Raw genomic sequence first — 12,867 nt, forward strand, 5'->3', positions numbered from 1 at the left:
ATGCACAACGACCACAATATGAACATATTTTACATTCCAACTGATATTTATTTTCACCTGCCTCAAGACATTTGTTTCACAATTGAAACAGCTGTGGTTCATTCAAACCATCTAAATCATCTTGATCCAAAGCTGAAATTTGAACAGATTTTGTGCAACACTTTAATTCTCCACTTGACACCATTTTCCCCTCTTGTGATTTGTTCTTGATCATTTTGAACAAGTAACCTACTTGTCCCAACAACACCGTGTCCTCCACATCAGTCATTTGCCTCCCAGTCTTCCTCTTGCTCAGCACTGTGTGAGCAGACAGGCCTCTGCATACCCGCTGTCATCCCAATCAGTCTGATCCTCTTCCACAGTGTCTGAAAACACAAATAAACAAGTGCCACAAACACAGGAAACCATTAGGTTATCAATTACATGGGATAGGATCAAGAGCTGGAAAAAAATCTTCACAATCAGCTGATAATGTATTCCTAAATTAAATGAGCAGAGTTGTGGTGATTGTAGAAACCAAGAGTCTGTTCACATTTACTACTGCTGTCTGTCCAGAATGATCAGATCACAATTGGACAGCTTTAAGCCCATCAACTCACACCTGGCATTAAATGTGTCTCGAGTGACCTTGTGTGATGGGATCTCACCTTCCAGTTCTATATGCAAATGTACATCCACATCACTGAATCAAACACACTGAAAACATTTTACACAAAGAAATACATGCTATGTTCATGAACATTTACTGAAGAAACAATTTGGCTCAAATAGTTCAAAATTGCACAGATGACAAAGAAGAAGCCTTTATTAGTTATAGTTTACTTTATTTGTAAAGCTTGACATGTTTACCATCAATATGTTATATTAAATACATTTTTTTGTAACTGGTGAAATCAGTTCAAACAGCGTGTTCAAACAGCTGTTGGGAGGTATGACGCACAGCCAGGCTGGTACTGCAGTGTCACGTCTGTCACTTTGTACAAGGAAATAAACCACTTATCTGCCAAATATACAGAAGGCACCCATGATTTAGAATTTACTGTAGCCATTTCTCATACAAAAACTCTTAGAATCACTTGATTTTTAGGGGAGTCTGGGCAGGTTAAGACAGCCCAAATAATCTGTACACACTGCTAAAAGAATGTGGTCACACCCATCGCAGACCACCTCTTCATGTGGTCTGAGTGATCGGATCTCAAATGCATCCTCAATGCATCTTTGGGGTGTTCAAACTTGTTATCACTCAAAACGCATTGTTGAGATCTTATATGAACAGGGCCAAAGCCTTGTGAATCATTTAACCACTTTGGAGACATTTTTATGAAGCACTGGCGTCACCTGCTGGGTAAATCTTTAGTGTTGTTTGTATAAGAAGAAAGCATAATAACTGATATAATATTATAGTTATATAAATAACTGTAGATTTAGTAGTATTCATATTTATTTGATTCTACATTTAAATATGTGTGTAAGTGTTCTCAGTGTGTGTACATTTCAACCTTGTGTTGTAAAGTGACAAAAAATGACAGAGAGGAAATCTTTACACCACTAGAAGATTAACTTGCTTATTAATTTTTCCATCTTACATAATGTTTAATTTTCACATATAATGGATGAGAAAGGGTTCAAATTCTTGCAATACCTTTCACCTGCACAAGCACAGCAGAACCATCCTGGCTCAGCTTAACCTCAGGTTCCCCCATCAGGAGATGTCTGAGATTACTGAGGCTTCCACTCAGGGTACCAATTTTAGGGCAACATGACCACAGCACAGCCAGAGGAACAGACACACACCTACCAGCACATAAAAAGATGAAATTACAATGTGTGATCATAGCTGTGTCAGATCCCACACACCCCCCACCACCAAGTAAAAGACAAAATGACAGTCATGACATGTATTAACGTGGTTAAGCATGAACTGTCATGAGAAGTGTTAGGACAAAAGTCTATTAACAAGACCAATCAAAAAATACTAATGCCAAATAAAATGTGGCCTGTGGTCAGGATCTACATGACACAAACTGCCTTATTTTGTCATGTCCATACTGTCTGTCTCACCTTCGCGGTTTGTAAGACTCCTGATTTCCTTGGGTGTTCGTCCAAGACGCCTCTTCATCCGGACCTTCATGGGCCTCTGACATGGCTCCAACACAGTGCTCCATTAGATGTTCCCTCTCTTCTCCAGATGCTGCCATGAGGAACATTTTTTCAAAAAAGAGAAACATACTGTAGACACCTTATGTGGCAAATTGGTTTGTATTTTATAAAACTTAACACTTTTTATGAATTGTGAACAGCTGTTGGGATGTCCACCTGTCTGTTCCATCTCCATGCATGGCTCTAACGCTCTGAGACATCCCTCCACTGCTCCCTCAGTCTGGCACAATGTAAAGCCATCATCCCTCTCTCCAGTATTCTCCTCCATCCATCTTGTCTTTAGCCTTTCTGTCCAGTACAAGACCTCACTCACTAGGACCCTTCGTAAGATGTTGTTGTCACGCAGGCTAGGGTAGTTGACAGTATACAGCTGATATAGAAAAAGATATAAAGACATCTCTTTATCAGATTACCAAAGAGAATGAGATTTTAACTGCCCCACAGCACTCAGGGATTCAAGTAAACAGCATCTTTAGAGCAGGGCTTCTCTAAGTCCACTTATTAAGTGTAAGGTTTTCTATTTTTAAATACATTTTAATATCATAACAACAACAACATATGATTCATTTCTTTATAGGGAGTTTTTTTTTAAAAATTCTATTAAAATTGATCTTATAAAGTTGTTGTCATCAGCAAACTCAACTATATTCTTGTATAACCCATGCCAATGCAGTCTATCACTATACATTCTAGGTCTTTTAACTGCAGCATTTCTTTTTATACAGAAATAAATATGAGCGACTTGATTAAATGTTATTTTGTTATCGCCAATCATTGCAGACCCTTGACCTTGAGTAAGTCAGTTATGGCCCTTGCTAATTACTAACAAATTAGTTAATTTCTATTTTGCCAAATGTGAAACATCTGACTTTAAAAGCCATGTTTTCTTGGCTGTAACATGTTTATAACTTAGAGCTGCAAAACTAAGATCACAGTCCATTGAAACCCAACTCTTACCAACTACATTACTCACCTATAATTACAGTTCTATTTCAACTTTAGCAGACTTTGAGTTTTCAATTTTTAAGGGGGCAGTGCCCCAGACTTTGTGCAGGCTGCCTTAACAGTTAGATGTTGTAGTTGCTGATGTTCGCCAGCAGAGGCTGACAAAGGTAACAGATTACTCAATGTCACTTTTGAAAACTCACACCCGTTTCCTGGTTTTCTGTGCAAGTCAATTTTCATTCCTTCCACTCTCTTAAGACTAATTAGAGCTTGTTTGAGGGGCTCTGCTTGTTTAGTTATTACTTCACAATATGATTTAGAAAATACAGGGGACTTGTTGAAGTGTATCAATACATGGTTATATTAAGGATTCCTTTTTCCTCTTCGTTAGGAATAATAAATAAATGCACAGTTAACTGGATTATATCTGAGTTATTTGAAATTTTGTTAAGGAATGGATGTGTTTTGAACTTTAAAAAACAGTTAGGGTTATCCAGAGACAGTGAGAGATAAAATCAGTCTGAAAGAGTGCAGAATTTCTTGATTTATATTGAATGTTATGTTTAAAGAATTTTCTAAAAAGATTCTCATGTATTACGTATTTTAGATTAGTAATATTTGAAAAAAGTAAATGTAGTACCTCATTACACATTATTTTAAGATAACGATAATGTTTTGATTACTGAAGATCCATTGTGGCTGAATGAGGGAACTGTAAACAGCTGATGCCCAAAGACAGTGGAGTAAGGGTAGTGTACTGGTGAAGGGTGGTGCAATAGGTTTTATTTCCAATGAATTGTTCTAACTTAGAAGGGTCTCCATTTATTAATTTGCAGACATTTACATGTATTACATCATTTTTTTTATTGCCCACATGTAAGTAGATTGTGACATGACATGAAAAGTTAGACTGTCCCCATCTCTCTCAACTGGCTATACAATCCTATGGACTATTTTTATTTTACTTAAGCTGTTTGACGTTGCTGGACTGTCGATTTCTGTGTGAAGATGCACTCAAACTTGATGTTAAGCTAATTAAATATGAGTAGTTTCTCTTGCATGGCCTTTTTAAATTTTCAAATTGATTTCTTTGTGCAGAACTCTGATTTTCCGTGACAGTCTAAGGGATGTGACTTCATGCCCGTTCTGAAATGCCTCATTTCAGTGCCGCTCTCCATTTACAGAGAGCAGCAACTTCGTTTAGAAATACAGTCCACAAACAAACCAAGACTGGGCTTCCAGCACAACACAGAGCTCCTTTTTTAAGGCAGTTCAGCAAATAAAGGTGTAACCAGTTTTAATATATGATTTTTGTACTATTATTCCTTTATTTGATAGCGAAACTAGAGAGCAACAAGAAATATGGGGAGAAAAGGGAGGGAATGAAAATGATGTTGAGAGTCTTCAAACATGTTCCATGACTCAAATCTACTCACCAGTGTGTATGAAAACAAATCTTCGTTATCATCACCACACAACATGTTGCAGCCATCTCTCTCCATGAGCCGGTGAAAAACACCAATCTGGGTGCAGTAGCCAACACTCTGCTGCTGGCCTGGTGGTGCCTCTCCAACACCAGTGAACTCCACCTCATAACTGTAGTCCAGACACACCTTCAGAGCCCTGAGGAGGGATGTAATGTTAACAATATTCATTTAATTCTTTACTGTTTTTTGACAGTGCTTATGTGTTCTAGGGTGGAATTATTATCAAAATTTTCTGTTGCAATCATCATCTTTCTTTCTTCATTATTTTTTTGAAACGTTTATTTCTGAATTTGTAACCACGACTTTGACAATTCACTATACTGGCATGTTTGGGCTGGTAGATAACCCTCATCCCACCCATGATAACATTAAAAGGCTACACAACTTAAACTATAGAAACAAATACACTTAAGGTGCAATATAATCATAATCAAAACAGTGCAAACCTTTGCCAAGGTCCACGAGTCCCCTTTTGGACTCAGATATTAGCCATCTAAAAACACCTCAATTTTTCATCAAGATCCATGCATTATTCCCTAAAAAATGTAGGAACATGTCAAAAACACCCTCTCACAATGTGAGTAAAAAAATTCTTGAATCCATCTCTTTATCCAGATCCACACCATGAGTTAATGGAATCTATCCTGCAACTAGTTTTGTGATGTTTTGTTTTGTACATTATGTGTAATCCTGCTGAAAAACCAACAAACTGACATAAGGGGGATTTGGAGGTAATAAATAAAACAGATAAATTAGTTGTTAATGGAGATTCATTCCTCAGATTCATTATCAGGTACAGCTTTTAACCAACTGAATTCTGGTTGCTCAAGCCAACAATTATTAAATTTACAATTTCCCACAGTTGTATCAGATTCCACTGTCAAAGTTGTTCCAGAACTGGTGAAGTGTGCGGTGATAAATTCAGACCAGGCTGCTGGCAAAATGCCACTTACGTTCCTGATACTTTAGAAAGAGGTACAGCATGCAGAACTAAATGTGAATCTCACCTACATATTTCACCAAAACAAAAAAAAAGATGACGATGGAAGCGGTGAATGAACATACGTATTTAAGTCCAAACTAAATGTAATTTAAGACCTATATACAAAATATGGACGTGTTTAAGACTTCTTATGGCCTAAAATTAAGATTGTCAAATTTTAAACTTTTAAGACCCCGCAGAAACTCTGTGTATATAACACTATCTCAGCTATCATTGGGCTGTCGGCTACAGTCAAAAAAAGCCTGAAAACGGATCCTTAAAAATAGCATACCAGGACTGGAACTCGGCTCTAGTCCACTCAAACTTGTGGTCACTGTGCCTGAAACCTGTCAGTCCAGGCAGAAGGGGGTTGAACTCGGAGTTTGGGGTGCTGACGATAACTGTAACTGGGTTCATGTAACCAAACACCACCTCAGAGAAGCCCTCCACATCAACAAGGGTGAGATGTTCTATGCTGCAGATAGCCAGGGAGGAAAGATCGTGATAAGTAATGGCACAGACAGACATAGTGATGGAAACAACACAGATAGAAAGAAAGCCCAGGTTAACGTGGAAATGGTAAGAAAACTTCAACAGCCCCTTACAGCTCCACACAGGTCACCAGGTCAAAACCTCTGAGGCGGACGTCTTTCTGTGTGACTGAGCCCTGGTACAGCTCAATGCGCAGCTGATCATAAGTTGGCTGCAGATAGTCCGTTGATAGGGGAGCTAATCCATGCCTGCAAGAACATACAAACACAGTGTGCTGTCAAATCAGCTTTTTGCTTCTACTCTGCATACATTTCCATGCCATGTGCTGATATCATAAGATCAGAGCTTGCATTATACCATAGAACGCTACAGTGAATATCCCTGTAAGGTGATGATTTCTTAATGATTAACAGAATCCATTAGATGGTACATGCAGAATATGACAATGAAGCACACATGCGAAAGTTTGCATTTTCAACAAGCTATGTGCAGAGTGCTGCCATAATGTAATTTTCCAAGAATCCGTCACAATCAAATAAGATTTAGAATAAGAAATAAGAGTCCAATACCTAATTCTTCTAAAAATGTAATCAAGTCTTCCAAGAAGTTTTAAAATATTTATGCAAGATCCAATACATAATAGAAAAAAAAAATCCATCAAGAACCAAACCTTTCTTTGAGGTAAAGGGGATGTAAAGTTCACAAAGGATTTAACTGGAATTGATAGAAAAAGACTAATTTCCAATAAGACCGTTGAAATCTTTAAAAACAACCTTTGCCTCTCCATAAAGAGTTTTACAAAAGTATGGGAATCCTAAAAGGACTCTACCAGAGCATGTGGAATTAAAACATTTCTCCAAAAGGACGTAGGAAATCCTAAAAAGGACCAACGTTATTCTTATTACATTTTTAATGCCTTTTTAGAAATGTATGGGACTGGATTCTATCAGGAAGGTCGAAAATCGTGTCGGACCTTTTGACCAGGGCAACCCTGAAACATTACCAGATATTAATTATTCAGTCACATCTTGGATTGCTTGAACATAAATAACTACTACATACATGTGTTTCTTTACTTTGGCACCATTGATGTCCACTCCAACCAGAAGTTCAATTTCACGGTGAAACTTGAGTTTCTTGAGAAGGCTGCACTCACCGCAGCCCAAGTCCACCACCTGAGGAGGACAAACTGTGTGAGCATAAAAGCTAGTCTTGGCTGGAGCGAGTACAACATCCTGGGTTAAAGTGAAAGTTATCACGGCAAAAAAAAAAAAAAAAAAAAAAACATTAGGACTAAGGCGTTAAGCTAACGTTAGCTCTGCGACGTTGCTTAGCATTAATTAGCATTAGCGTTACTTGTTTCGGTGAGGACGTTAATTACCTTTTGAATGACCGTTAGCAAAACGTAGTTTTGAAGTTAAAGAGTTCACTGTGTTTCCCATGGAGACGGTAGCTACCTTAAGTGGTTTGTTCCTCTTGACAAAATCGATGACATAATGGTGTCTCTGCCTGTGAAGCGGCGGACTGAACAGTGGCTCCATCCTTTACATTTTAATCCAGCAAATTTCAGCTAACATTAACGTGTATAAGGCCGCCGGACCACAGAGGGCGCTGTTATTACTTAGTGCTGACGCGTTAACTTTTTTGGACGACGACGTCCATCGGTGAAATAGGTATTTGTGAAGGATTTATATGGTTCGAAAATGGTGTGGCGTTCACCTGTGAATATTATCCTGCTGAAGTTTTTGTGTAACTATCGGTTTGGTTTACCGTAGAACAGAGCTTATTTATGACGATATTCCAAAGTCCACTGTAAAAAAAACCTTAAACTTTTTGACAAGCCTACAATAATACGTCATTGCTACGCCACCCATTAATAAAAACAAGATGGCTGCCTGCTAAATGACATTTGCAGTTTGATTCTGGTCACATATCAGCTATAGTGAGAATTAAGGATGGATCTAAATATAAAGTGCTCGTTGATCTAGCCTGTTCAAAAATTATGTCAATGAATTGCATTTATATCATACAATAATTATTCAAATTCAGTGATATAAATGTAATCAAGCATCAATCAAACCAAATAAATGTTTAATGCTTCTCTATTTCTTAATTCCTTCTCAATAATAAAAAAAAAATGTTCCCTCCCCATCACTTTTAAACAGATACAAACAGCCAGACTAAAAAAAACCTAAAAGGCTTAACTGAAAACATAATGTAAACACAGACATGTCATTTCTGGTTATTATGTCTGAAGATAAGTCACAAGTCTTTCACTTACAAGTCAGAGTGTCAAGTCATTTATTTTCTGTCAAGTCAAATTGTAGGTCATCAGAGCAGTCACTGACGCAAGCTGACTGAAGTCAAAGTCACAAGTCGACAAAAATTACGAAGCTGGAATAAGGGAATTCTGCCTAAAAAATTCAGAGTAATCAGAAAATCAGAGTAAATGACAATTATTTTTCTGGCAATCAACATTTTGTTTTATCGACTCATTAACTGGATCAGCTGTAATACTTTTGTTTAGCACTTAACTAAGACATTGTACATGGTGAACATTACACCTTCTCAACATCAGCTTGTCAACATTTTCAATGTGAACATGTCAGAATTTAGCTCTAAGCACCAGTCTCAGAGAGTCACTGGAATGGCTGCGATATGGTTTTGTTAAAATGTATTTATGTATTTTTCTCCTAACCTCCTTTTGGATGATTGTGTGTAGAACCAGGGCCTTGAATTCTACCCTGTAAAGCTCAAACTTATTTTTCATTCTTACTGTGAGTCCACTGAAGAATTTTTGGGTTTCAAATTTGTGAGAAGCATAGCTGAATAAAACAATCTAAAAGAAAGAGAATAGATACTTCATAACTGATTTACATCAATCAGCTCACTGTGAGCCACACACACACAAACTCCCTGCCTGAACTGACCTATGCCTAAGAGAATATGAAATTCCCTTCAGCAAGAAACAACATGTCATTATACCACAATTTGTGTACCCTATTGCGTGGCAGCCTGTTAACACCTTCTTGATAGATAATGATGTCTCACACCACAGGGACATGCCTCCAATCAAAGGTGTTAAGAGAATATTTTAGCATGAACACACTGTGCGGCTCTCCTCATCTAAACATGATGTAATAGGGACATTTTATGTCACAAGAACAAAATGGGTTGTTTAGTGTTTCAGCCACATCCTCCAAAAGGTTATAATGCCAAAATCATGGATCAGGTGTAATCAAAGGCTTGTAACTCACAGACACTTTGTCGCAATTCAAAAACCTTATATACACACATTAAGTGAAATGTGTTGAATCTCGTATTATAGGCTACGCCCATTTATGCCTCCGTTTTTCCCGCAAATTTGTGAAATGTCGCTAGCCTATTTTTTCAAAATCCTCCCAGGCGATTTCACCCATTTGCACCAAACTTTGCACACATCATCTGTGTACTCATCTGTGGAGATTTTAGATATTCCAAACTATTCCACTATTTCCAATGCAAAAGTGGTTTTGGCCCATAAATCCCACACAACATGTCGCACCTTTGTAAACCTCATATCAATGTGGTCCCTAAATTCAGCTGAATTGCACTTTCACGGAAACTTTCTATTCACAAAATCACAAACAATGAAAAACCTACTTTTTCGAACTCCTCCTAGGCGATTTGACCGATTCGCACCAAACTTTGCATGTAGCATGTGTGGACCCTCCTGGCAAAAATGATCGAAAGAATTTTGATAGTCCATAAAACGCCCGAAAATATAAAACAACAATTTCCCACATATTGTGGTGAAAACAGACAGTCTTGCATATATTTATGAAATACTGTCCAATTATCACAAAAATGTTCATAATTGTCTTCCATTGCCCGATGAGGGTTTTTGCAAAATCTGGTGCAAACCGGCCGATAGATGACGCTCTGATGGGAGTCTAATTAGTGTGAATGGAAGTAAATGGGAAAATCTTCAAATCCTCTTCCAAACTTATTGATCATCATTTCAACCTCTTCTTGTACCTTATAGTTTGGGCTACAGACACCATTCCAACTTTTAAATAGTCTCTTTGGCATGTATTCAGCTTTTTAAAATCTTCTACAGTTTTGAAATCATCCCAGTTTTGGTTTTAAGGATTTTTAGCCCATCTTCTTATTTTATAATGTGTGTATTGCGTGAACTAGAGGGTGTGACATCATCGCTAGAGTGGAGAGCAGCTAGAAAAACTGGAGAAAGAATTCTCTTCAGTTTGATTTTGATCCCACATCTTTTACTTCACATTGACAGTATATACATAGAAATGCAGGAGGAAATCTTGTTGGCTTTCAGCTGATGGTCATATTTAAGATGTAGGACTTACATCCTTGGCTGTAGCAGCCCTAGAGTGACAAGCACTCCAGCAACTCCTCCATAAACGGCAATGTTAATTTGAACCTAAATTTCTGGAGGAGAGCAGACGGTACCTGTTTTGTCTCTCACTCTATTTCCCTCATTTCTCACTCTACAAAAAAATAAAAAAAGACATCACAGAGTTCAGCAATGTCTTCTGTTACTCAATATATAACTATTTTGGCAATAAACATTACATTTTTTTTACATTACATTACACAAGCCCGACGGCAGCGTGGACTGCGAGGGCCCGTTCATGGTTGCTTGCAGCTTTAATTTGCTGTTTTATTTTCAAAGAGACTTTCCTTGTGTGTATGTTTAAAACTTATTCTTTGTCTCTTTGTATAAAATTAGTACCTGTTTATTTTGTCTCACACACACATACACACACACACACACACACACACACACACACACACACACACACACACACACACACACACACACACACACACACACACAAAAACACACACACACAAGATCAGCCCCTGAGTTAGCATTGTACTGGCACAGCTCTTGTTGAAAATATCTTGTGACATTGCTGCAAACAAGAGAGTAGCTTTGCCTCACTCTTTTTTTCAACATAATAGTACCAGTCTCTGTTTGAGTGAGTGAATCTTTGTTTTTCAACCTGTATTTGGGTCGTTTTGCTAAATGAGATTCAAAATGGTAGTTAGCTGGATAATATAGCACAGGACTCCTGAATAGGTGGTGTCTATCTTTGCCAGGTTATTGCAGTTTTTCTCAATTGTCTACACACAAAAACTAATGTTAACATAACATTAGCTGTCTTTGTTTGAGTGAGTGAGTGAGTCTTTGTTTTTCAACCTGTATTTGGGACTTTTTGCTAAAAGGGATTAAAAATGGTTATAATTAGCTGTATTTTATAGCGCAGGACTCCTGCGGTGGTGTCTGTCTTTGCCAGGCTATTAAATTATTTGGCCAACCCAGTGCCGGCCCTGAGAAATGTGGCCCTAGGCAAGATCTTAGCCATCACCCTCTTGCATTGCAGTCAATTTCACAATCAACTGTCATACACTCACACAGAAACTGCATGCATGTATGTATTCAAGATTTTATGTCCTTTAAGTCAAAAATATCACACCAAATAAAAACTGAAGAAAGACACAAGTGATAAAAATACAATATAAATCAGGCATTACGCAAACATATTATCTCTCAGCCTCAGAGTGCCATCTCTCACTATCTATTGTCAGCTGCTTTGCAAAACGACCTCCAACTCCTTCCATGTTGCCATGTGGGTATTGTGCTGCTGGCTATCCTCATGAACCTTCAGAAAGTGACTTGCATTTTTCCAGTCCTTTAGTCCTCCCTTATTAAGTCTGGATTCTTTTGAAGAAAACATTTAGCAGCAGTGCAAGCTACCATTTCTGCTTGAGTACATCAGCCAGCTTCTTTTGATTTATTCAGCATTGACTAAGACTCTGTTACAAAAGTCATGTTGACACTCTCCCATCTTTGTTTTGGGGAAATGTGTACCTGCTTTTTTATTTGAATTAGTCCTCTATGAACTAGCTCTCATCTTACGTAGTCACTTAGAAGAGATGGTCAGTCAGCAGGTCTATTGGTGCAGCCTTTAGTCCTGATGCTGTGTCACTCTGCTGTGCTGAGGCAGAGGGACAGGAGCACCTGATGCTGTGTCACTGGGCTGGCGGTGAAATATGTTATAAGTGCATCTGAAGAGAGAAGAGAAGTATATGTGACCACTGCATGTTACATTTTAATAAACAATAAAACCCAAGACAAAACAGATGCTTGATGTGAGCTATACATAATAACATAGACTAATAATGAAAATGCGATGAGATGCATTCAACCCGTGGATGACTGCGCCCCTAGCATGTGCCTATACTGCCTATGCCCAGGCCGGCTCTGGGCCACCACATGAATCTTTGAGGTGCTCACAGCATTGAAATACTACATTTAAAATAATCAAGAAATACATCTTCTAAATACAGTGTCCCCATACTGTGGATAATAAACAGAAAAAAGATACATTTTGGTAGTATGTCCTATTGAAAGTTATCTATATTTTATATTTATATTTATCACTGTGAATTCATCCACTGGCTGGAAGATAAGGTTGAAGCTATACTTACGTAAATAATTATATGGAGGAAAACAAGATGGGAGAGATAGGAAGCAGTCGCATTGCATTGGTAGCTTGACAGAGGAGGGGAGATGTAGGAAAGGAAATAAAATCAAGTATGAGAGTGAATGATGTAATGAAGAGTTGTTGTGGAGTGTGTGGAGAGGAGCAAGGGGAGGAGATGGGGGCAGGAAGGAAAGATGATGGAAATGAGGAAGATAAATATGTCACCTCATGAAGTTCACCAGAGGGCTGTTTGACCTCAGCAGGTCTCTGTTCAGATCAACAACCACCTTCTCTGCTGGTC

At 38.1% G+C, this 12,867-nt stretch overlaps 1 protein-coding gene across 1 annotated transcript; it reads right to left on the bottom strand.

The window, feature by feature from the left end:
• Window positions 1-25: 25 nt before the first annotated feature.
• Window positions 26-7,869, bottom strand: henmt1 (HEN methyltransferase 1). Its single transcript, XM_037114848.1, is given in 10 exon segments — window positions 26-309; window positions 311-365; window positions 1,643-1,794; window positions 2,062-2,191; window positions 2,317-2,530; window positions 4,542-4,728; window positions 5,867-6,049; window positions 6,180-6,314; window positions 7,129-7,241; window positions 7,524-7,869. Coding segments are annotated over 10 exon segments (1,302 nt in total). The 5' UTR covers window positions 7,608-7,869; the 3' UTR covers window positions 26-260.
• Window positions 7,870-12,867: the final 4,998 nt, after the last annotated feature.

Source organism: Acanthopagrus latus, chromosome 11 (genome assembly GCF_904848185.1).
Source record: "Acanthopagrus latus isolate v.2019 chromosome 11, fAcaLat1.1, whole genome shotgun sequence".
In the NCBI taxonomy this organism is placed as follows: Eukaryota; Metazoa; Chordata; class Actinopteri; order Spariformes; family Sparidae; genus Acanthopagrus; species Acanthopagrus latus.